General features: G+C 39.8%; 1 protein-coding gene across 1 annotated transcript in view; it reads right to left on the bottom strand.

The window, feature by feature from the left end:
* LOC137049120 (uncharacterized) overlaps positions 1-27,532 on the bottom strand; it is a 134,132-nt gene that overhangs the window by 64,889 nt on the left and 41,711 nt on the right. Inside the window, 9 exon segments of the mRNA XM_067427504.1 lie at positions 50-373; positions 465-779; positions 866-1,180; positions 1,332-1,646; positions 10,564-10,863; positions 11,237-11,551; positions 11,698-11,997; positions 12,851-13,159; positions 13,396-13,710. Coding sequence (XP_067283605.1) covers positions 50-373; positions 465-779; positions 866-1,180; positions 1,332-1,646; positions 10,564-10,863; positions 11,237-11,551; positions 11,698-11,997; positions 12,851-13,159; positions 13,396-13,710 — 2,808 coding nt within the window.

Here is a 27,532-nt window from a genome sequence, read left to right as displayed (position 1 = left end):
TATTGATCACTAACAACTGAAGAATCTGCCCAGAAGTTTCTCTTCTCACCAAGGCAGGAGATTGACAGCTGTTGTGTGGAGCTGCAGTTGAGAGTTTGTGGAGAGCTGCAGTTCCCCAGATGAGCTTCACTCCCAGAGCACTGGAAGCCCGTCACACACTCATGACTGAGTTCAGGACTGGATGAAGAGGAGCCGGAGAAGTTCAGCACAGAGCCACAGCCCAGCTGTCTGCAGACCACAGAGGATTCAGTGAGACTCCAGGAGTCCAGCAGAACTCTCCTCCAGACCTGATGGATGGAAACTTCCACCTCCCCCTCACACTGTCTCTCTCCAGACAACCGCACCAGACCATCATGAACAGCCAGAGAGGAATCTGAGTGAAAGATGTGTCATTTAATTAAGATATTGAAAGGTAAATAGTATTAGGAGAGGAATAAAATTAGGCTTCAATAAAATCCCCTCACCAGAGCAGATGACTCCAACATCTCGTCTATGAGAACATTCAGCTCGACTCCATGAAGAGATGGAACATTCTGAGAGTTTTGTTTCATTCCCGTCACAATCAAACACATCAGCCCAGATTTCACCACTTCCCTCTCCAAACCAGTCTGATCCCACAACAGACACAGCAATCCCACAATCCAGCTGTCTACAGAGGACACTGGCAGCTCTCATATCCCAGCATGCATCACACACTGTGCCCCACTGACTGAAGTATTGATGCTCAACTCGACCAGAACAGATGTCAGGACCATTGACCAGTCTAAAATCAGTGTAACCTGGACAAAGAACAGAGAGTTTTCTTAAACGGTATGAAACATGAAATAGAAAGGTTTTTCAAAAAAATTAACTACTGCTCCATTACCAGAACATAACAGTCCAATATCATTCTCATGAGTACAGTTGTGTTTGAGAGAAAATGATGTTGGACAGAAAGATATATAAGACTCATTTCCACTGCACTGAAACTCTTGTGTCCACATCTGAGCGTCTCCTTTGCCAAAAGCAGCTTCTCCCAGCACCTGTACAGGAGCTCCACAGTCCAGCTCTCTACACACAACCTCTGCATCCTGTTGGTCAAAGGCAGCAGCACACACTGACACCCATGACTGATCATCAAGTATCTCTAACCTCCCAGAGCACAGGTGAGATCCATTAACGAGTCTGGAAGCTTTATGACCTGTTCATAATACAGGAATGACAGTGCACAGCAGACAAAAACAATGACTGATAGTTAAATTCAATAACCATACAAATATTTACAGGTTTCGAAACTAATTAGTCTTTGTCACAACAAAGTAATGTTATAAGCAAACAGTTAAATGACTCACCCGAACAGATGACACTGGTATCATAATTGTGAGTACACTCTTCAAAGTCCCATCCTGATGACCCACAGTTCTTCACTGTAGACTCTGATCCAGCACATAACACAATACTCATCCAGATTGGTCCTGATCCTTGTCCATAATAAGCATCACTCCGAGCATCTACAGGTTCTCCACAATCCAGCTCTCTACACACCACTGCAGCATCAGCCAAATCCCAGCCCAAACCACACACTGATCCCCACTGACCTCTGTGAAGAACCTCCACTCTACCAGCACAGCGACTGGGGCCACCAACCAGCCTCACATTCTTTTTATCTACTTGACAGAAAAATAGATCTCCATAAGTACACTAGTTTGAGTATCAGTATATTATGTACACACATTTGGTCACTGGTAAAGCACAATGGCTCACTAGACATTCAGACACAGATTACTCCATTTCTGGCGACATGATGTGCTTGTGTCTTCAGCACTGGTATTAATCAACAACACTTAGGACCAATATCTTTGCTGACAATTTGTATGCTTTAAAGCATGTTCTGAAATATACCTTGATTGTTATCTCTGCAACACTGAACCACTGATTGCACCAATGAAAAAGCTGCAAATATTTTTCCTGATATATTAAAGATTTGTTTGGCTGTATGAACTGCTGTGATTACATTAAGGAATTTTGTGCACAGTGTTTTGAGAAAATTATGCTTTTGATTTGTAATTTGTATGAAATGAAAAAGAATTTACTATATGTTAAGGACTATTAGAAAGTGGACATATCACTGTGTTAAATGTTTTGAGAGCAGTTACCTGAGCTTGGAGAAATGTACCAAATCGATTGAGAGAAACTGTAATATCGCTGTCAGTGCATTTTTCACGTTAAGCATTTTAGAATGTCCCTGGCCACAGAAATTTTCTTCATTGTTCTTTGCTTTAAGAATTTTGCTGGGCAATCTGAATCTGTGGTTTGTCTCATTTGTAAACGAATTGTGTTGCTTTAAAAATCTAATGTTAATACAGATTACAAAGTGTTCACCAAAACCATGTGTTTTGTATTGATTTACCATCTAACGCAGTTATCATAGTTGGTTAAATGAAGTCGGTGTGCCACCTACAGGCCTTTTGGGTGAAGTGTAGATTGGTAAACAACATTACCCTTTTTGACAATATAATCGTGATCAATATTCGTGATTATGATTTTCAGCAAAATCGCGATTATCATTTTTACCATTATCGTGCAGCCCTAGTCTAGATTATCCATACAATGGTATTTTCTGCTCCAGTGTAATTGATCAAGTTGACCAAGTGTGTTCCCTGTCACAAGAACAAGCACTTCACCAGGAGTGTGCTGATCTAAAATGAATGAAGTACTCCCTACAAGCAACCTTGAGAAGCAACACAAATCTGAAAGACTGTTGTAAAGGATGTGCATAACAACACACATTGGTTTGGTATTTATTATCAACAATTTTATAATGAATCCTAAACCACCTTGGTTTTGCATATTAAAAAAAAACAGCTGGGTTGCTGCTCAAAACGATGTTTGCAGGTGTATGCTCCAGTTTTCCCCCATGCCTCGCCCCCAGCTATGACACGACGCCTATCAAATAGCATGACAGCAGGGGCACGTTCAAGCTCAAATCGGTGCACAACGTTTTGCTACGGTTTCCGGGTTGAACGACATGTTTTACGGAAATGGTGTGCAATCATAGACGTGTGCAATTGGGTTTTTCTCTCGTTTAGTGGGTGTGTCAAAAATGTCAGCCCAATCAGCAGCAAAACCCATGCGGTGATATAGAGTAATGTAGTCGCACAGCGGATCCAACTTGTAAAGTTGTTTACAAATGTGTACGCGACAGCACGGTATACGGAACAATTAAAGATATTAAATGACATGTTTGTCTTTTCATCCGGAAATGTGAGGCAGATGTTTGATCACAATAATTAGGAGCCACAGTTTCCAAAAACCCCTTCACTCGATTGGGATGTTCTCTTTTATTCTGGACGGCTAAGGCATGAATGCTCTTGTCTTCAATCAGAAAATTCTGTTCAATTTTGGCTATTTAATCAAAAGCTAAATGACATCTCCTTAAATGATCAAGACCTTTTGGTATAGCTTTTATACGGAGCCAGATCAGCCTCAATAATAATACATTTACAAAACAAAATTCATAAATGCACAGCACAATTCACATTTATAAAATCGGATTCGTAAATTCAAAACACAATTCATAAACGCACACGTAAAAGCATAAATATTTCCCCAAATGCTCACACAAATGCATCTTACCTAAATAAATAAAAATCTTTACACAAATATGTTTATATCAAGTTCTTGAATTAATTTCCATCACACATTTATGAAAGATGTTGCATGTATTTATGGATCTTTGAATCTGCATTTGCGAATCGTCACACGTGTGTGGACTGCTTTGAATTTGTGTGTGGGATTTTTGAGACCTTCCTGGCAGGTTACGATTCGTAAATATCTTCTTTTTTTTTTGGAGGATGTCTTAGCATATTGACTTAGCATCTCGAAATAATGAGAAACTAAGTCAATATTTCGAGAAAACATCTCAAAAATAATGCAAAACTTTCTCGAAATATTGACTTAACATCTCAAAATATTGAGAAACTTTCTCGAAATATTGACTTAGTTTCTCATTATTTCGAGATGCTAAGTCAATATTTCGAGAAAGTTTCGCATTATTTCGAGATGTTTTCTCGAAATATTGACTTAGCATCTCAAAATATTGATAACCTTTCTCATAATAATGACATATTTTCTCGTAATTATGACTTAATCCACGCATGGGCAATTTGCACATTGGCACAGTTTGGCGCAGCAACTCACATCAAGCGAGGCGGGCAGCATGAGCTGTGCTATCAGCCTACTGTTGGATGAAAACTGTCTCTTTCTCTCTTCCTCTCCCTCTCCAGCAAACTACGGCAACTCAACTCGCGGTCGCCGTTTCGAAATGTCCGTCTCGTCGTAGACTTGTTCCCTATGGGCTATTGTGACAGTACTGATGTTATTACAATCTTGCTCATCCCGATAAATATCAAACATGTTTGATATGATTGGGGCGAGCCCGTTTTGCGTGAGAGCAGATGGGGAGGTGCAAAATTTGATCTGTGAACGCCTCTCATTACCAGATAATCTGCGCCGAACATCGGAACCGATCGAGTCCTGAAAAATATTTTTATATTGATATAAAATCCCGAGTCTGAAATATCCCGAGTCTCGGGAGGGGAAAATCTGGCATAAATCGGCCTAAAACTCCTGTAGTGAGAGCCAGGCATAAATATAAGTGGTAACGTTAGGCTAACTATAGCCTTGAGCTATTATTTATAAAAGTTTCGGGTCTTAATCACATATTATATGCAGATAAGAGGTTTTGATAGTTTTGTAAATGTTTTGCTGACAATGTGTCATGAATGGAAGTAACGTTAATCTAATTATTTAACCCTAAAGTTTTCACTGTATTGTTAATCGGTGACTCGATTACTCACACACTGCGTGAAAATGGGCTGAAACGATTTCAGACATGTTTTGATCTTTCATAGTGAACCAGTATTGACCACGTATATCATCATGCATCTGTAAAACCTAAACGTAAATTCTGGTATCTTAAGGTATTATATATTGTATATCCTGTATATTATTCTTACTTTTTTCTGCATTTTCACCTATGCTCTTGTGTCTAGTTTATTTCTAATAAACCTGACATTGTATATACCACATATTGTTGGCTCTCTGACAAATTGTTTATGTTCCTATGTTCTTCCATGCTGATGGCTGTACAGAGAACATCTTAAAGGCGCTATGAACCATCTGACTTGTAAGTAAAATCTCAAACATGCATAGATTCCTGTGTGTACAACACATGTTGATATTTCCATTAAATGAAATTGTGAAATGTTCATGAAGTGACTCTGAGAGCAGGTTTGCAGACAGTGAGACGACAAGCAGAGTTATTTATTGTTGTGTTATAAAGTTGTTACCATTAAGAGTATGGCTGAATGACTAAAAGACAACATTTCAGTTTCAGAGAATTTTCTGCACATTTAACCATCGAGGCTGAATGGGCATTGTGAATGTAAGAATCTCACGTTATATTTATAACAATTTTTGTTGATGTTTGAATTGTATTTCAGGGCAGTTTTTGAAGACAGATAAACAAGAGATGTTGTGACAGCCTGGACAGAAGTCGGTTCCAGATCCATCTTCCACACCAGACTTCTCTCTCATATGGATTGCTGTCTAATGGTGTATTATATGTCCTCTGCAGAATTAGGTGCATGCAGATATTACTCGGGAACATGACTAAACTTTGTTTGCTATAATACATCTATTTAGTGCACCAGTGTAAAACATAAAGAACAAGCAGCCATTACCGGGGCCAAGCGCAACAAAAGCAAACAATGATGCTTACAGCAGACCAACTGCAAAAATGAGTAAAGACATTTGGAGACAATTTTTAAGCAAAAAACATGTTTTGTTTAATTATAGCGCCACCAAGAGACACAATCGTACCAATTTTTTTGTGTGTTCTCGGAGTGAGCCCATAGATTTGTGTGTCAATTTTGGTGAAAATATCTCATTTCGTTTTGGAGATATAGAAATGTATGTGAAAAAAACATAAAAAATGACTGACACATGACTTTGATTGGATTTTACTACCCCTTACTATCAATATTTTGAGATTTGGGCTTTAACATATAGCTATTGACCTATGTTTTCGATTTTCTGACGCTGGTTTCGTCTCGATCGGACTAGCGGTTTTAAAGATATCAACTAGTGTTTTATAAGCGATCAGTTACCACGCTGCACAAACCATACATCGAAACCTGGCAAATCTGTTATCATTGGACTTGGTAAGGATTCAGGAGACCAAAAAAAGTTACTCCCATCAAAATATGTCAACCACACCCAAAGTTATAAGCCTTTGGAAAAAAAATTCTCCACTAGGTAGCGCTGTTTCGAAACTTCTCAGGCTACTTCAGGGCATCATGGTGATGACCCATACTAAGTTTCGTAAATGATCCATTCATGCATTCGTAAAATACAGCATTTTAGCACATTATTCAAAATGGCCAAGATGGTTAAGTTTGATATCAGTCGACTCGGCATGACGCCCTGAATCTAATGAGACCAATTTAATGATTTCTGGATAAACAGTTCAGAAGTTATAAGCCAAAAGAGCCATTTTTCATATCTCCAGGCTAGTAGGTGGTGCTGCGCCGAAACGCTGCATGCTGCCTCAAGTCATGCTTGTAATGACACATACCAAGTTTGGTTCAAATACGATAAAGCTTTGCGGAGATATAGCCTTTAGTTCTTTAGAATTTGTTCACGTGTTTATCAAAAACGATTGGACAAATCAACTTGAATTCCATAACTTTTCAGTCATGTCAGCATGGTCTGAGGATGACCTGGTTCAATTTCCGTGTAAATCGGACCAACGTCCTAGGACAAGTTAGAAAAAGTTGTTTTTTTGGTTAATTAAAAATTGCTGGAAAATTTACATAACGGAAAATGTAATCGAATCGGCTTAAGCCAAGAAATTTTGTTTCTAGCCCTAATGGTTCAAAAGTTATTAGCATAAACATGAGTGAAATTTTGGAAACTTTTGAAAACTTTTGAGCACAACTTTTGATGATTTAAACTTCAATGGCAGAAGAAGAAGAAGAAGAAGAAGAAGAAGAAGAAGAAGAAGAAGAAGAAGAAGAAGAAGAAGAAGAAGAAGAAGAAGAAGAAGAAGAGAACGAGGAAGAGAACGAGGAAGAAGAAGAAGATGGAAGAAGAAGAATAATAATAAGAATGCTATCGATTTCAAGAGGGGCTCCGCACCTTCGATGCTTGGCCCCTAATAAACATTCTCTTGAGGATCTAGGATATCACAGAGATAATCAATGCTCTTTTCATTCCAATTTTCAAGGAAAATCGATTTGTTCTTAACCAAGATGTCCTCATTATTCCATAGCTTCACTTTATGGGGGGGAGAAATTGTAAACAAAACAAAGTTTCCATGCCAGAAGAGCTTGTCCATGAAATTTTGAGAGTTAGGTATTTTAGAAGAAGAGGTATTTTATGTATTTTAGAGAAGTTACAAGTTAGCAGAAAATTAAGCCCTCCAACTTTTTTAAAGATATTGTGAGGGATAAAATACCAAATTAGGTCTGGTGAATTAACACAATTATTTACCCATTTCACTTTGAAAGTATTATTAATATAAAAAAAGTCAAGCATGTCAAAGCCTCCATCAGCTTTTTTACCACATAAAACATCTTTGTTACATATGTAACCCTCGTTCCCTGAAGGAGGGAACGGAGATGTACGTCGGACTTGACTGGCGAATTGGGATCACTTCTGGGAGCCCCAATTAGCTTAGATATAGATAGATAGATATAGAAAACGGGTCAATGAACATTGCTGTGCGTGCTTTGCATATCGCACCCCGCCCAGCTGGGCGGGTATAAAGCGGAAGCGATCACCACGCACTGTTGTTTTTCACTGAGGAGCCGAACCCGTGGCTCAAACTGCAGTGATGGTACAGCAACTTTGGCGACGGGACGTACGTCTCCGTTCCCTCCTTCAGGGAATGAGGGTTACATATGTAACCGAGACGTTCCCTTTCAGACGGTCACGTTCGACGTACATCGGACTTAGACCGACGAATTGGGATCCCTATGGAAAACTCCACAGTTACTACCACTTCCAGCGCCCTGCAGAAGTCCCTCGGACCCCGTCTCAACGGCCGGGGAATTTCCTGCAGGGAGAGTCACACTGCCATCCCACTAAACCCAATCAGTGGACTATTGGATAACGCTGGGAAAGCGTGCCCCTGGAGGCCGCTGCGGAAGCCACACTCCCCCGAAGGGGATAACGTGGAAATTACACGCATGGACTGGCTGTGGGCAGTGCAACATACAGGACTCCCAGGTGTGGCCCGGCCCTCCTGGGCGGGCTCTGCTGAGCAGGCTCTGCCGAGGGAAAGACACAGGCCCACCGTAGGGAGCTGTACCGTGGAGAATACACATATGGGACCGCCGTGGGGGTCACTACATATGGAACCCAGTCTAACACAAGTTCCACAATGCATACAAGTGTTAGACCTGGCGTCAGACGCTCCGCCACGTCTGACTGCTGCGGGTTGCGGAGGACTCGACAGGGTTCGCCATTCTGGGGAACTCGACTGGAGCATATAAGCGCACATATGCGTTCCATGAGGAAGATGGACACCAGACATGGAGTTTCCAGAGGTCTGGACGCGGGTGCCAGAGGGTGCCCCGTCTCTGAGTCAGGAGGTCCTTCCTCAGAGGAATGGGCCAAGGAGGTGCTGTCGCAAGGAGCACTACTTCCGAGAACCATGTCCTGTTGGGCCAGTATGGCGCCACCAACAGGACCTGCTCCTCGTCCTCCCTGACCTTGCACAGCGTCTGTGCAAGAAGGCCCACTGGGGGAAACGCATATTTGCGTAGGCCCCGGGGCCAGCTATGTGCCAGCGCATCCGTGCCGAGGGTCCCCTCGGTCAGGGGATAAAACAACTGGCAATGGGCCATGTCCAGGGCGGCAAACAGATCTACCTGTGCGGCCCCGAAGCGATCCCAAATCAGCTGGACCACCTGGGGACGGAGTCTCCACTCTCCTCGAAGCACCGGCTGCCGTGAGGGCTCGTCGGCCGCACAATTGAGCCGGCACGGAATGTGAGTGGCACGAAGTGACCTCAGATACTTCAGACTCCATAACAGGAGGTGGCGGGCGAGTTGTGACATGCGACGGGAGCGTAGACCACCCTGTTTGTTGATGTGAAATAGCGAAATAGACATGCTTTAAAGGCGCTCCAGGTGAAATATATTAAGCAGTAACAGTCACACGTTGTTCAGCCAACGCACTACCTGGATTATCTTCACTGCATGTATATTTAAATAAAATATAAAGTTATGAAACTTTACTTTGCCCTCAAAATGATTTGGTAGGCAACAAAAGATTAATTGGACCAAAGATCGCCCATTAGATGTACACAAGACGAAGTATATGTAAGGGATAATGTATACGTAAGAGCCGTGTAATAAGTTATGTTAAACCATCTCAAGAAAAATGCGTATAAATAGTACGAGTGTGCAATGTCGTGGAATGTATACGCCAAAACTCATTTTGGCGTGCATATGATACGCTGTTTTTCGCGTGCATATGATACGCAATTTATGGCGTATTATACATACGAACCCCCCACCCCACTACCCTAAATATATCCTACATAAAGTGCATATCATATGCACGTGAAAAACAGCGTATCATATGCACTATTTTAATTATATGCAGGGTTTATCACGTCACTTTACCACGTGACAGCAGCATTTGACGCAAATTGACGCCAAAGTTCAAATTTTTCAACTCGGGCATAGACGCGAATTCGCTTCAAAAGCGTGAATGCACAAAAAGCACCACTCACGCGTAATGCGCGTATCGCGCAAAAAATTTAATTCGCTTCAAATTTGCGTTATTCGCCCAAACTGGACGCACGAATGAGGCGCAATCGTGTCCGGCACGCTGCGCGAAACGCGTCTATCGCTCCGCAAAACCTCCAGACGCAGTGTCCAACAAATAAAATAAAAATTAGTTTTCCTCACTTATTGCATGTAAATCAAGATGAAGTCTGAGGATTAATAACAGCACGTCTGTTCGGATCAGCACCATCTTGGCCCCCCCAATATACTTTTTTTTACGTCAGGTATTCAGCTTTCTAATGATAAGACACTTAAGTCTACGAAATACGGTCTAGGAGTTATGAGCAGTTTCGCGCAATTGATTGCTATAGCGCCACCTATAGGCCAATCTAGCTCAAAAATTGATAACCTCTCCTCAATTTTTGTACTACCTAGTGGCCAAGTTTCAAGTCTCTAGCCCTTACGGTTTGGTCTGCACAATGCGTTTTACAGAAGAATAATTGTCTTTTCAAATCTTCTATCGCATATCATAATGATATTGTGCTAGTTTGTGCAATTTGTTTTGCACTTCAGAATTTTCATTAAGGGAACATGTGAGCAGTTTTTGGAGTGCTTTGTGGGTTTTTTAGGGAGCCCACATTCCAGTCCACTCAAAGGATTTTGTGATTGAGACAGCCCTTAAAATGGCAAGATCCCTGGTCAGTGTTCTGACAACTGAAATAGGAGACTGACAGAGATGCACCCTATGAGTAAATGGTATAACTATCATATTCTTTTAACTTACCAGCACATAACAGCCGCTGATAATTATCATTTGAACAGCTGTCTTTGTGTAAGGATGTTGGACAGTTGTGAATCTGAGACTCATTTCCTCTGCACTGAATCTCTTGTGTCCACATCTGAGCGTCTCCTTTGCCAAAAGCAGCTTCTCCCAGCACCTGTACAGGAGCTCCACAGTCCAGCTCTCTACACACAACCTCTGCATCCTGCTGGTCAAAGGCAGCAGCACACACTGACACCCACGACTGATCATCAAGTATCTCTAACCTCCCAGAGCAGCTGGAGTTTCCAATGAGCCTGACACCTGAGGTAGCAAGAGATAACAAATTTTTAAATTGGTTGTAAAAGTTATCTACATTTGTAATTCTTATCATTATTGGTTTACCACAAAGCACCACTTATTAATGTGAAAGAAGTAAAATAATCAAATTCTGTCAATCCAAACTCAACTGATTTTCTTACATGAAACATAAAAGGGGAGTTTAAAGAACATCCTGGGACTCTTTTCAATATAATGAAAGTAAAATAAGAAATGTGAGCTCCACAAAACAAAACTTAATGTTAATAGGTTTGACAAGACACAAAGTAAATGATGCCTGGATTTTAAATTTGTTGGTGAACCATCCCTTTGACGCAGGTGGTTTATCAGTGATACAAAAATAGATCAGTGTTTTTACCTGAGCAAATGACTCCAGCATCTTTTGAATGATCACAGTCATAAACACCCCAATTTACTGATCTACAGTTCTTCAGTGTAGACTCCGATCCAGTACATAACACTCGATTTGTCCAGATTGGTCCTGATCCTGGTCCAAAATAAGCACCACTCAGAGAATCTACAGGTTCTCCACAGTTCAGCTCTCTACACACCACTGCAGCATCAGCCATATCCCAGCTAGCTTCACACACTGTTCCCCACTGACCTCTGTGAAAAAACTCCACTCTACCAGCACAGCGACTGGGGCCACCAACCAACCTCACTCTCATTATGTCTATATAATGAATAAAGAGAGAGTAAAGGCATTTGGACAAAGGAAAAGAATGAGGGAAAATCATACAAAGAGAATAACTAACTAATATTCAGAGTAAATTTGGGAATTTTACCATATGATTTTAGTTCATGAAAAAATGCTCAAACCTGCACACACCAAGCCAACACCGTTTTCATATGAACAGGTGTTTTTGTGTAAGGATGTTGGACAGAGGTGAATCTGAGACTCATTTCCTCTGCACTGAATCTCTTGTGTCCACATCTGAGCGTCTCCTTTGCCAAAAGCAGCTTCTCCCAGCACCTGTACAGGAGCTCCACAGTCCAGCTCTCTACACACAACCTCTGCATCCTGCTGGTCAAAGGCAGCAGCACACACTGACACCCACGACTGATCATCAAGTATCTCTAACCTCCCAGAGCAGCGAGAATCTCCAACAAGACGTACTTCTGAAAGATCAAAACAGGAAAGAACAAAATGTTAAGTTATAGAACTTTAATAATGACTCAGTCATAAAAATCAATACATCCATCATATAATGAGAAATCATATTTTCTTTTGAAATAAAATATATTTACTATGAAAACATTTACATGTCAGCAAAACCTTTTCCCAGTCCAAAAAGGCCTTGAAAGTATACAAAATGGCGTAGTTATTGTCACTGTATTCTGCCCACATTTTCATGTAAACAATGTCTATGAATGAATCCTTTCAGGACATTAGAATGTAGCATTAGAAACAAGATTTCAAACTTTGTTTTTAACAAGGGCCTTGATTATTTGTCTAAACTTAAGTTTGTGTGGTCAAAAAGGTGGAAAATGTTAATGAAAAATTAAATTATGACTGCTTTTGGTGCAATTGTTTTATACATTAAGACAGCATTTTTAGCTTCAGCTTACCTGAACAAATGACTTGAGCACTATTATCAAGACACGCATTAAGATCAGTTGATTGTAAGAATTGACATTTCTTAAGTGTAGACTCTGAACCAGTACACTTTGCATTTTTCATCCAAGTCGATTTTGATCCCAGTCCAAAATGAGCATCACCCAGAGCATCTACAGGTTCTCCACAGTCCAGCTCTATACACACCACTGCAGCATCAGCCAAATCCCAGCCATCACCACACACTGTTCCCCACTGACCTCTGTGAAGAACCTCCACTCTACCAGCACAGCGACTGGTCCCATTTACCAGTCTCACATTTATTATGTCTGTGAAATGTAAGAGAGAACCTAGTGTAAATTTTAAATGTTATAATAAAATAAAATAAAATTATATGTGCTTTGTTGTTCTTTGAACTGTTACCAGCACACAGCAAACCAATGTTGTTCTCATGTGAACAGTTGTTTTCCTCTAATGGTGATGTTGGACAGAGATGAATCTGAGACTCATTTCCTCTACACTGAATCTCTTGTGTCCACATCTGAGCGTCTCCTTTGCCAAAAGCAGCTTCTCCCAGCACCTGTACAGGAGCTCCACAGTCCAGCTCTCTACACACAACCTCTGCATCCTGCTGGTCAAAGGCAGCAGCACACACTGACACCCACGACTGATCATCAAGTATCTCTAACCTCCCAGAGCAGCGGGAACCTCCAACCAGCCTGACTTCTGAATAAGACAACATAGATCAACAAAACATGGCTTATTTATGGGGCTTCAAGATAATGAATTGTACACAGAAGCCATTTTATTTTTAGTCTTATGATGAATAAATAATGTAAAAACACAAAAGAAAACCACAACAAATATAAATATGAAAATATATTTTAAAAGCAGCTTCTAAAAAAAATTAGAAGGCAGTATGGAAGTAAAAATATATGCATTTGATATGTAAAATATTTTACCTGAGCAGATGACTCCAGCGTCTTTACTATGATCACAGTTGTTATAATCCCATCCGTATGACCCACAGTTCTTCAGTGTAGATTCTGATCCAGTACACATGACAACACTCATCCAGATTTGTCCTGATCCTTCTCCAAAATGAGCATCACCCAGAAAATCTACAGGTTCTCCACAGTCCAGCTCTCTACACACCACTGCAGCATCAGTCAAATCCCAGCCTTCATCACACACTGTTCCCCACCGACCTCTGTGAAGAACCTCCACTCTACCAGCACAGCGACTGGGACCACCAACCAGCCTCACATTTACACTGCCTAAATAAGCAGTAAGAATTAGAGAGTTGAAGGGGTAATAGTTTAATTCATAGCATTACAAAGTGTGACAACAGGCAAAATGGGACACAGATGTCTGAACGTTTAAAAAGAAGATTTAGAGTTCACAACAAATTGAGCTCAACTGAGCTCAAACGCCTTTTTCTGTCAGAACTGTAAAGTCTTGAGTAATTTGGGTTACAGTAGCTTGTCTGTTTGATTGGTCCACACAAGCCAGCGTTCGCTCCCCACGTGCATCAATGAGCCTTGGCCAGAGACGGATTGGCAGTCTGTACGTTCTGGAAAAGTCCAGAACGGCCGTCCAACCGAGGGCCGTCGCCCGGCCGTTGGCAAAAAAGAAAAGAAAAACAAGTCTAAGAACACAATATGAACAGCAAACAGCAGGGGCATAGCATATGATAACTTATATGCTGCAACGTGCAAAAAAAAAAAAAAAAAAAAAAAACACAGAGGAAAGACTAGTCGGCCTGCTAGCCAGTTTGTGATTGGTCCCTGGATTTCCGGAATCAAATCGCGGCAGAACGGCTAGCAGAAAACGTAAGGGAAAAAGTGGAATGGAAAAGGTAAAGAAAAGAGGGCCAAGTCTCTCAAGACTGATGCAGCAAAGTGTAAAAAGTAGGTACATCGCTTAGCCAGACTGAGACTGTAGAGGACCAGCAAGAGGTCCTGCAGTGGTAGCATGACACATTATAATAGGCTGCCTTTATCCATATCTTAGCGAATTGCATAGTCAGCTAGCAATTAACATGTGCTATGCATGGGGTGGAACGGTAGGCTAACGTTACAGTGTATTCGTTTTAACCGAATCGGCACGGGCGTCACGACTTGGTTAATAAATTTACACAGAATACACAAAATAAAAATTTATAAAACTTGCACGAAAATTAATGCAATGCGGAACTAATGTTAGAGAGAGAGACGTGTGTGTGTGTGTGTGTGTGTGTGTGTGTGTGTTAGAGAGAGGTGCAGGCGCGATGCCGCGAGAGAACAGTGGAAACATAAAAACAATTCTCAGTCATTTTGTTCATAGGACATCATTCAAACTGCAAAGTGTTTATATTTGTGTACACTCACATTGTGCTTTTGTCAAACTGTAACCTAACTGCATTTAGCCAAACACACACACATACATAGCTGTCAACATTGAACATTAAAAATAAGGGAGATTTCCTGGAATTCATCCCCAAAATAATGGATTTTTTTTTACACGATTCTTACCCACAAACTAAAAAAAAATAAAAAAAAATAGACAGCACGAATCATAACAGTCTTAAGAGTTTATAACTACACAATATATAGAATGAAAGACCAAGGGATATGTTTAAAGTTCTTAATGAACAAAGTAAACATTACTTTTGTAATTTTGTAAATCGTTCACATTTTAATCAGTACTGGTACCCAATGGTATCATTTTTCGGTAGTTGCATCAAAAAAGTCATTTATAGAAGTATTATTGACATACAAGAGTTGCCTTGGTCTGCGATGTTTGTTTACTGTAATATTTAACCAGTTAAGAGTAGGTTATACTTAATTAATTGAATTCACAAAAACAAGCATGTTATTATTTTTTCTTTTTAATTCAATTTCTATGAAAATATTTCCCACAAATTCTGTGCTGTGTATTTTCTGGTAATGAAAACATATTCATTTATACTAAATTAAACTTTTGAAACTGAGCTTAATAATGTTAAAATTAAAAAATGGAAGAAAAATGTATAAAAAAATGGGTTTTGATAGGTTATTATTGCATTAGTGTTAGAATTATTATTATTATTACACTGAGACGTCTTTAACTTTACAACAGTGATATATTTCTCAAGTAAAACCGAACTTTTATTTTGACAGGTTGCCGACCTTTGAGTTTCTGTGTGTACGGATGTGTACGAATGAAACGGTAAAATGATGACGACGGGACTCTCATAGCGGCTCTGAAGTTGACAGACATGCGAAAAGTGATTGTCACACGCAATTCTATGTAAGCTGCCGCCTATGTGTTTGAGGTAATCTGCGGGGCAGCGCCATACATTACATACATATTTTTACGGTCTAGCGCGCGCGCGCAGGACACTTCTTGCGAAATCGAGCAGAAATCTTTTTGCTGTTTAATATTCACATACACTAGTCACCAGATGCGTTGGTCAAGCGCTGGTCGTAGCAACAAGTGCAAGCCACTTTACAGTGTTCTGAGTTGACACAATTGAGCGTAAAAATACGATATTTCACGGGAAAATACTAAAACAGGAAGACAGCGGGAAAAGAGCTAAAATACGTGAGAAACCCGGAAAAAACGGGAGGGTTGACAGCTGACACACAGTTTAAAAGCTATATATATATATATATATATATATATATATATATCCAACCCCATTTAAAAACTCTGGGTGTCAAAAGTGGGTGTCATCGTTTGGACATTTATCACCAGACCGTCCCTGGCCTTGGCCGCTCATGACCCTGTCGCTGGATCACCACTGTTCTTTCCTTGGACCACTTTTGATAGATACTGAACACTGCAGACCAGGAACACTACACAAGGGCTGCAGTTTTGGAGATGCTCTTACCCAGTCACCTAGCCATTCTAATTGGGCCCTTGTCAAACTTTGTTGTTTCAAATCCCTACGCTTGCCCATTTTACCTGCTTCTTCAACTTCTTCAACACATCAACTTTGAGGACAAAATGTTTCTGCCAAATATATACCACCCACTAACACTCACAGGTGCTGTGATGAAGAAAAAAGCATCATAATAATGTCATAATGTTATGCCTGCGTGGTGTATATTAAACATTGTATATTATTTTAATATAATTTGTTCCTCTCTAAATATTTCTTCTGCAGTTGAGCTCTCGGTATTGTGTAAGAGGCTGACATGGTAACACTAAAAGGCCTTTAAGGTTTTTTTCTATCTTGTTTGTAATTACCACAACTTCATGTTATCTTGACATAACATAATGCATTTATGCTGCTGGATCATGAATGAGCGATTCTTTTTTTGCAAAAATGTTCATGGGACTCACTCAAGCTAGCATGTCTTTCACTAATATCCACAATCATGTTTATCAAATCAGAACTTCAAATGTAGAATGGAAATTAGCCTAAGGCTATAATCTGGAATATTTACATTTATTTTAATATGCATTGTTCCCCCCTTTTCTTAAAATAAATAAATAAATAATAATTAAAATGTGTGATCAATTTTCCTGACACACAGCTCAAGGGACCGAAATGGCTGCATGGTTAGCGATGTTTGACGCAAATAAAATCATCAGCAACTTAGCCACCAGAGAAAAGTTAAGCAATGTATTATTTATTTATTTATTTATCTTTAATTTGAGACAACATTTTCAAAGTTAAAATCCCAAAACAGGGTTTCTGTAAATAACAAATATTGCAAATATTGACATTATTTTGATGATATATTATAATGAATAAAAATAAGACAATCATGTAAAACTTATTTATAGCAGAGAGAGAGAGTATTCTGACAATGCAATTACACAGGCATTAAAAAAAACAAATTTACAAAACTTATTATAGTTTAATTTTAAATGATTAAATAACATTGTCTGACCCCATAATTTCTAAAAAAAATAATATATATATATATATATATATATATATATATATATATATATATATATATATATATATATATATATATATAATTTTTTTGTGTACTTACTAGCTGTGATGAATATTATAAGTGAAGACAGTAAAATGAGTGTCAGGTATCTCTCCATCTCCTTCTGCTCGATTAACTCAACATCCAGTTCAAGCTTCTCCGCACTGATGATACAGAAGTACAGGCATCCTCTGAGCCCCTTAATGAGAGAGAAAGAGGTCCGACAACCGCCAATCACACTCACTGTTACCTTATTAGACAGAACAGAGGAAATCATCAAACAACTTCAGTGACAAATCAGAGGAGGCATTAATGATTTTCTCCATATATATCAAAACTGTCAGAGCTGATGAACTCCTCCTCCCCACCCTTCAAGACACACACACACACACACACACACACACACACACACACACACACACACACACACACACACACACACACTTGACTTACAGGAGACAGGAAACTCTCCAGTTTATTTACAGCATCAAAGCCCAACACCTGCAGAGAAGAGATACAAGCTCCAGATAAATAATACTTACTGTCCTAAACATGTCTATTTGTGTATATATATATATGTTATATTAACGTGTAATAAACTCTATAAAATAAATATTCTTTTTAAAAGCATGCATGTAAATGTTTACTAAGAACACAGCACAAAAGCAAGCCCTTATTACACAAATCAGAAGTAGTTTCTTTAGGTGGCCAAAAAAAAAAAAAAAAACGTCATTAGCAGTGAAGATAAGCATGTTGTTCAACCTTTATGACCAGCAGATGGTGCCATTCATACTTCAAGAGCGGTGAAAAATTAACATTGGAAGTTTCACCCATAATCATTTCTACAGCAGCGCCCCCAGGAATAAGGCGGATACACTGAAAAAAAAAAAGATTTTTACTGCTTGCTCAAATTGCTTAATTAAAATGAGCTAAAGCAACACAATTGCTATACATTTTGTCCACACTTAATTTGATTGTGTTCAATCCACTTAAATATAAGTCAAATTGAAGTCAAACTTAATCTGTTTGTGTTGTGTTACATGAATGATTTCTGTTGCATTAACTGAAACTGGGCGGGGCTTGTTAGTTCCCAGCATGATCTGCATATGGCTAGATCAAGAGCGAGTAAATGTTGTTATTTTATATGTAAAAGTGATTTATTTTTTTAATGTATTTTTGAGAAAAATGAGAGAGGGGGAGACTTGATTGTGTTTAATAGAGTTTTATATTCAATTATGTTGGTATTATTAGAACAATTTAAATTATTGTGGGTTACCATTGTGGAGAAGAGTGGAGCATTTGCTTAGTCTGTGAACTAAAACAACTAATGTCATAACGGCTCTACAGAAGGAGCTTTTAATGCTTAGCATTTAAGGTGCCAATATTTGCAATTCCTAGCAAAAAGTCTGTTAACTACCTAGTGCAGTATTATAATTCAGTTATGTAATAAAGGTGTTGGATTCCAGGTTATTTGGACTCTCTCGATTCCATTTACTTTACATCAAAACAGGGTCAGAAATAAGACAACATTGCAGTTGTTACACACTTAAATTATCTGACAGAAAGCCTTAAAATACCCTTATTAAAATGGCAAAATTAGCGATGACTTGACGAGTGGCTATCAACGCTTCTAGCTGTTGCTGATACCTGATTTTGCAGAGGAAAAAGTCATGAAAAAAGCTGTTGTCGAAGTGATGGTGCTAAACGCACATGATCATTGTCTTAAAAGGTGAGTTAAAGATGCTTAATACTGAATTATATACAATATTGTACAAGTATTGATGTGTTTCTTCTTGATGTGCCTTTTTTTGTGTGTGATGATTTATGGTTAGGTTAATGATTATGAACACAAGGTTAACCACGAATGGAAATCCAAATCTATATTTATTGCATTAAAGGTGGGGTAAGTGTTATTTCAAAACTGTTTTAGAAAAAGGACTCCAGCCGAGGGGAATAACAAACTTGTAGCCAATCAGGTAAGGGGCGTGTCTATGGTGAGAAGAGCGGAATAGTGCACAACAATATTCAAAACACACGAGTCACACAGGACGGACATTAGCCAAAAAAGAACTAATATATGCTGGCTTTTGCTTGAATATGCTCGTGTGTCATGTTCGCATGTTTGTCCATTTGCACACGTATTGTGGCTCACTTCAGCGATGATAAAGACCTGTTCATTTCCACTCCGTATGGAGCATCTAAAACCCCTCACTGTTTCAAGGTTTCAAGCGTCAGCTCACAAAATGTGTCCGACAGGTAAGATACTATACTCCTAATATTGTGACAGCTCTCTGACTCAGAGTCTGAATTCCTCACTTCCTTTCATTCACTCCTTGCTTATAGTGCACTCAACTGCCATTCACTTTATAGGGATTAGAAAATCAGTAAACAAGTGAGCAATTTCGGACGCAGCAACCGAGGTTCGACAACGAGAGTCGATTCCTATGCTGCAGTCGACCCCGACTCTGGGGCTATTCAGAGTCGAGGAATCGACTCTTTTGGAGTCGACTCCTCATCACTAGTGTCCGGAATGACATCTTCATGTATGTACTTTTAATTTTAAAAGTCTGTGGAGGAGCTCTGACCTCATCACATATGCATCACTTTGGCATTTGTTTTAGACAAACTAATGTATTTATTTACACTAAATTACTCTGGTACCATTTCCGCCTACCCAATGGGGCCTACCCAAATTGAAAAGCCTCCCATACACACATACAGTTGTCATTTTACAGGAAACCCTTTGACGTTACATAAAACACTGCTAAAATGATAAACATGTAAGTATAGTTTGTCTGAGCTGTAATAACCCCCTCCCCCAAAAAAAGAAATGCTTTAATTTATTTTGTTTATAAATTCATTTTTGAAAGTGTGTAACTCTGGCCATCTTGATGCATCAGTGAATCAAGCCAGTGACTAAAACAATCAACTTCACATCGTTTCTGTTAGTAGCATGAAACAAATCTGTTAGTTATATGATTAAACTACAGAGAGCATTCAAAGAACACTCTTTATAATGTTCGGATCTGTCAATCACACGTATAATCTGCAGTGCACACTGGTCCAAACTGCCGTTATAATAAATAATGATGCGGTTATGCTCAACAGAAGCTCTTACTTGTTGATGTCGTGTTTGTTGTTAGTTATGGTGAAAACATTTTGTGAGATAAATAACGTTGCAAAGTTCACTCGAGTTTCTTCAGAGCTCTCAGATACAAACAAAATAAACTCTTGACTGGCAGTTCTGCAGCTGCTGCTTGCCTGACTAAACCACGCCCCCTCCGCACGTAATCTCATTTAGAATGCAAAGATGTCAGCCAATCACAACAGTGGGTGTTTTCACTGAAGTCTCACAGCAGACACGCCCCTTGAAACTGAGCATTCAAGCCAGAGGACTAATATCAGTGTAGAAAAATGCTTTTGTGGTGTTCTAGAGTAAGCCACTAGAGGGAGCTCTTGTAAGAGACCAACAAGAAAAAAAGAAAAGTGAAGTAGTTGTACCATGACATTAGCCTGACAAGCCAGTCCCACATCATGATGTTTGGTGTGGAAACTCACCATTGACAGCTCAATCCGAGGGGCGGGATAAACGGTTGTCTTTCAAACTCCCTTTGCACGCGATAGGATAGAGCTACACCAACCAGAGCAACGAAGGTGAAACAGAGCTCGCTGACTGATTAAACATTTGCCGTATCCGGTCGGCTAAACTCCGAACACATCTTCCTTTTTTAAGAATGACTTCAGTGCCGTTCTTTTCTCAGAAAAAAGCTTTACTCCAAGTCTTCCAGAATCGCAGTCAAAACTGATTCGAAAGACCGCTGCCGTTCGCCAGTTTCTGTGTTTACTAGACAACAGAAGTACGCAAAAGCAACTCGGTCGCCGTCATTATGGCCCCGCCCGCCGACTCTATACACGATGTGATTGGCCCGTCCAGATTGTGAGGAATACAGCTCAGAAAGGTATTGAGAGTTCCTAGACGACACTTGCGGGCAGATTAAATTTGCTGCCGCTAGGGTGCGTCTAGATTTCTAGGCTACCATGACATGTGAGGAAGAATAAAAGACACTGAGTTCCAGTCACTGAGTTTGATACGGTTTATTTTCGAGGCACTCAACAGCCTTTTATTTCTAAATTATGAAATTTTTTTATGTAAAAACCATACTAACAATATACAGTAAGTACACCTCAGGAAACAAAATAATAATAAAAAATACATGCCATGGGACCTTAAAAATGAGGCCCCAGGGGCTTCTGTTTCCACTGATCATCATTTGGATGTTTCTACAACTTGATAGGAGTCCACCTGTGATGAATTCAGTTTATTGGACATGATCTGGAAAGGCCCACACCTGACTATATAAAGTACAACAATGCAAGAGCACAAACCGAGCAATGAAGTCCAAGGAATTGTCTGTAGACCTCTGAGACAGGATTGTATAGAGGCACAGATCTGGGGAAGAGTGCAGAAAAAAATGCAAGACTGAGCAAATGGAGGATGACCAAGAACCTGATGGTCACTCTGACAGAGCTCCAGCGTTTACCTGTGGAGGCAGGAAATTGGAGGAAAAGCAGGTACCGCTCATCACCTGGCCAATACCATCCCTACAGTGAAGCATGGTGATGGCAGTATCATGCTGTGGGGATGTTTTTCAGCAGCAGGAACTGGAAGAATACCAAAATGTACCGAGCCTGAACAATCCTAAGCACACAGTCAAGAAAACAAAGGAGTGACTACAGGACTCTTCTTAAGCAGCCCGGCCAGAGCCCAGACTTGACCCCAAATGAACATCTCTAGAAATATCTGAAAATGGCTGTGCACTGACGCTCCCCATCCAGCTTGATGGAGCTTGAGAGGTCCTGTAAAGAAGAAGAGAGAGAGAAGAGAGGAGAAACTGCCCAAAAACAGGTGTGCCAGACTTGTAGCATCATACTCAAAGATTTGAGGCTGTAATTGCCAAAGGTGCTTCAACAAACTATTGAGCAAAGGCTACGACATGTGGCAAAGTACAAAAAATGGTTTTTTTTGTTCTTGTTTTTTTTAAATATTTTAAACAAACTTCTTTCACGTTGTCATTGTAAAGCCGCCCAAATCGTCCCAATGGAGGCTAACGATCGGCGGGTGAAGTTCGCTGCGCGTTCGTCTTTTCAGCGGGGAAAAGGGGATTTTATTCCAATTCCTCGTTATCTGACTCCATTTAATGATAATTTAGAATTTGGGTTTGAATGCCAATTGGTTATTTGGTCATTTATATTTAATAGTTTAACTACACATTTAATTATTCCGTTTAACCCTTTGTTGAAATTATGTCCGTTCATAACCTGAATAATTCCAGAGCAAGTCAGAATCAATCAAAGTATAACAATTTATTAACAATCAGGTAAATGTATAACGCCAATTACATAATCAATTCAAAGGTATACTTCACATCAAATACCCTAAAGTAAAGAATGAGATGTATACCGGACTTATCAAGGTTACATAATGCTGCATGGGTTAAAACGTCCAGCATTACGGGCTGACCTGAGTACAGTATCGAGCCCTGAGCTCTTTGCAACATTTCCTTAAATACCCAGAACCAGATACATACTAGGGCTGTAACGATATGCGATATGAAATCGAAATCGCAATATGCAGGTCCACGAACCTGTATCGCGATGTGAGGAGGCAGAATCGCGACACACCCCTTCCAACTCCCAGAATTATCCTTCCTGTCCAGGACCAACTTTTAAGTCAGCAGTATGGCAACATTTCGCCGGTGGAGAACAAGGATGGCAATCGTGTAGTTGACAAGACCCACACAATTTGCCGTAAGTGTTTCAAGAAGCTTCCCCAACCGGCCGGCAACACAACCAACATGCAGATGCCGGAGACACACTGCAAGCGTGGTGTGAGCGTTTCGTTTCTGGTTTGTGTCAGCCGCGGGGCGGCTGCGTAGCGTTTTCTCTTTCTTTGCTCACCAGAAGCGTGTCTGACACAGCGCTTCTGCTGGTATTGATGTACAGGATGTAAATATATATTGCCTGTTGATACCGCAAAGAAAACGTCGGCAGTAGCCTATTGACCACACAGATATATGGTATTGACGGCAAAATAGGCTACAGAATATTTTGTTCTGCACTGACAGGTTTAATATTTCAAAATCGATAATTATGTTGTTTCTTATTATTAAAATTAGGCCCATATCTGCATTTATGTTAACCTACAGACTTTCAAACATGAAAATGTAATTTATTAATATGCATTCGTGTCAAAATGACATGCAAACATCTTTTCCTATTCTATTTTGCCTGGAAACGCTTCCAACACGCTCGCGTGTCGAGTTATAAATAGGCATATCTTCTATTTGAAGCATGCATGCATTTTCCGTGCGTGTCACGCAGGCATTATGCAAACTCTAACCGGTTAACATGAGAGCTCGAGCCCCGTTATGCATTACCGAGCCGGGCGCATTTCTCTCAAAATGTGCTACCAAAACTTCTGGAGAAAACAAAGGCTAAGGTGTTGGAAGGGTTGCGTACTGCTGAATCCATCACAATCACCACCGATAGCAACCCCGCCCAAACACGCACTAGAGAGCCAGAGAGAGTAAGCCTCAGTTACCTCAGTGCAAAAAAACAATAACCATTTTTCTTTGTAAATGTAAGATTGATTGAAGAAGAATTTTCAAAATGCTCGAATCATCTCCACTATGGACTTTAGTTCTGTTTGTTTTTCAACAGTATTTTTTTACAAAGAAAACAGAAGTGTTATAGCTTTGGTTATATAGTTTAATTTACTTAAGTATTTTGTTAATAATTTGCATAGTTAATATTGTTATTTGGTGTTCAGTTTATAGGTTTTTTCAAATGTTATTTAATAAATTATTTTTTTTCCCCTCAAAATATCTTTTGAACTGTTTTGTTTTCCCCCATATCGAGGTTTGTATCGTACCGTGGGTCAAAAATCGTGATACGAACCGAATCGTGGGTTTGGTGTATCGTTACAGCCCTAATACATACCCATCACAATAGGAATTTGCATTGATCAAGTTCTATAGACTTGATTAGAAGAGAGGCCAAATGCCTGAAAGCCACACCCACCATACACCAAGGAAAGATATCTTTAAACCCTTAAAACATTGATTATCTTTTGGTTAACTTCTGTGGAGTTGAGATATTTGTACCAGTCGCACTGAGACATTTCAAATGATATCAAACACATATGATACTCGATCGTGTGGATTGACATTGTAATATAGAGATTCTGGATGCATTTTCAGTGATCTCAGCATGAGAGAGGGAATGAATTGGGGGAGAGGGAGTCAATAGGGAAAGATGTAGATTAGCTGATAGTGAGGTGAGACTTGCGTCTCCAGTGGTGTGTGAGGGACAGTTCAGATGTTAATTTCCTTATTTTCTCAGAGAGTCTTTGTTCTTCATTCAGACATTTCGGCATATACTAGTTTTTTCAGTCTTACAGTTCCACCTCTTGATCCCAATGGGTCAAACTCTGGTGGTCCTATGGGATCACTGTTAGACGTTGGTTAGACGTTGGTTCAATCCTTGAGATGAAGAAATTGTCTTAGCAGCTGTAGAGACCTTCGGAAGGCTCTTTGTTCACCTGCAGGACACCGTCTCACCAGGTTTGTGTAGCTTGAGTTTCAGCTGGTGGGTGAATGTGTTCAGGTGTTCTACCTGTAGTTCAGCACAGCATATTCATAGAGTCAGTCTCGGACCTTGGTGAATGTTCAGTTAACGTGTCACTTCTTCATGGGGAAGCTTCTGCTTCTGCACCTTCCCGATGATAATCTGACCCTCCTTGTGCAATCCTCACACCTCCAATGGTGTGGTTCACTGGGTTGCCTTCAATAGGTGGAAGGCTTCTCCGTAGTTGACGCCTGAAAAGAGTCTTAATGGCCACTTAACGACTGAACACTGATGAACTTGAAGCCGTAAAGAAATGCATAAGAACATATAATGCAAGAAAACTTAAAAGAAAGAACAATGTGGGTTCACGTCAGCAGTGCGATTGGTACACCTTCTCTCAAATGTTTTTCAAGGTCATAATTGGTGGGGTGGTATTTAATCACCTAATTCTTCACTATCACTGTGATAAAGTGACAGCGGAATTTGAGTATTCTTGGTCTGAATTACCTAAGGAAATGCAGCAAAAAGTCAGTGCAGTTTATATATTTAAATAGACGATATGCATATAATAATAACATCAATAATATTCAATATTCAATCACAATTATGAAGATATACATATATATATATAATAACCACTGTGTGTGTTCAGGAATCTTCCAATGCAATTAAGGCAGATCTAAATATGTTTAATCATACAATAATGGAGATTGTGTATTCCTTGTCACAGTGTGTGTGTGTGTGTGTGCGTGTGCGTGTGTGTGTGTGTGTGTGTGTGCGTGTGTGTGTGTGTGTGTGTGTGTGTGTGTGTGTGTGTGTGTGTGCAGTCCTATGAGTTGGTAGGATGTAGTGAATAGCGTTTGCTATGTGTGTCTTTAATAGACTGTCATCATGGGACCAACTATACTGTCCTGTGTGTTTGAAGCTATTTGGATCTGTTGGTGTGAAAAGATGGACAATAGATCTTTAGTGAAGTAACACTTTTGGACTCTATGCCATCTTTGATGTGTAGTGTACAGCCTGGATAGATTTGATCTGTTTCAGGTGATATGAGGGTGTAGTGAAGAAAGTGTGTGTTCCGTGTTTGTTTTTGGGAGATGGGTGGAGTCTTATCAATAACAATCTGTGTTGCAAAATTTAGTTCCAGTGCTACACTGGGAGATCATGTATACATTTTGTGAAGTGTGAATGGCCCCATCAAGTGTATTCGCACCCATCTCCCTCCTTTCAGGTTGTTCTGACAATTCCATTGTTTTGGTTGATGGGGGTGTTAGCCCCATCCTGGTGTCCATCCTCCAAGGAATTGCAGTTGTAAACCTGAGACAGAAACAATGCAGAGAATCACAGTTAATTCTGACATTATCAACCGCTTCACAGTCAGGTGTGGACTTATTTGAATGGCACCGTTATGCCTGATGCAATTTTTATCCTGGCTGCCCAATGAAACAGAGTTTCATCGGCCAGGTCTGAATTGTTGCTGTTGTTTTAGTACAGTGTGTGACACCTTAAAACTGTTCTTACAGTCGAGCCTTCACAGTCTGCTGTGAGCATTAGAAACCCCAGTTCTGCTGGAGAATTTTTCTGGATTAATCAGAGCTTTTATCGCTCATACTGTCATGAATTCCGATGGGTTGGTTCCCATGGCTTTATTTCCAGTTGCTCTCTTTACAGTCAGATCTGTGGGCAGAAATTGATTCACCTGTTTTGGTGTTGTCTGTTTTGAATTTTGTTTTACGGTGTCGCACACACATTTGATTATTTGAGGTCTCTGTGACCTGTAAAAAAAAAATGAGGTACTTCTGTGGTGAAGGGTGAATTGGTTTGCGATTATCAGTGCCACACATATAGCTGTGTTCTTGTAAAGGCAAAAGATAACAGCACAACCCCTCCCTTTTGGCACTGGGAATTAATCCAATGCAATTTAAGATTAAAATCCAATTCATTTCTTTTTGCATTACCTCAATATTTCATCTGACTCAATAATGTAAACGTTTTAATTATTTCTAATACTTTACAAATATGAATAAACGTCTGATTATTCTGCTTAACTCTTTACTTTATTGAAATCATTCATTAGGTTCTTAGAGTCACAGGGTCTTCGCACTTTCCAGTATGCGGGCCCATAATCACAAACTTATCAGTCTTGGTCAAGTAGACAGAGGTTAAATCTTTTACATTGAGTTATAGTCAGTAAACTAAGATTCCGATAACATGAGTATTCACAAACTCGTCAGTCTTGGTCGTCAGTAGAGGCCATACGACTGATATCTTGGACGCCCGTGCTACACGTTGATCATTCCAAGATATTTTTGTTCAGTCCCCTTGGGTTTGAATTCTCGTAATTAATGCAAACTGCTTTCAATCAGAGGCCCATGACCATCACCACAGATTCAAGTGACCAACTTACTATCTCTAACGGTGACTTTCTATAATCATGCCGTGGTTTTCCACGTCTACGTAATTTAGAGCAATATTACAACAATCAGGAATTAGGGTTGCCCTATTTAGATTGGTCTAACAATTTGTTATTGTTCTAAACGGAAGACGTCTTTAGTCTTTC

This window comes from Pseudorasbora parva, chromosome 20, assembly GCF_024679245.1.
Source record: "Pseudorasbora parva isolate DD20220531a chromosome 20, ASM2467924v1, whole genome shotgun sequence".
Taxonomy (NCBI): Eukaryota; Metazoa; Chordata; class Actinopteri; order Cypriniformes; family Gobionidae; genus Pseudorasbora; species Pseudorasbora parva.
This window is presented reverse-complemented; position numbering and strand designations above follow the sequence as displayed.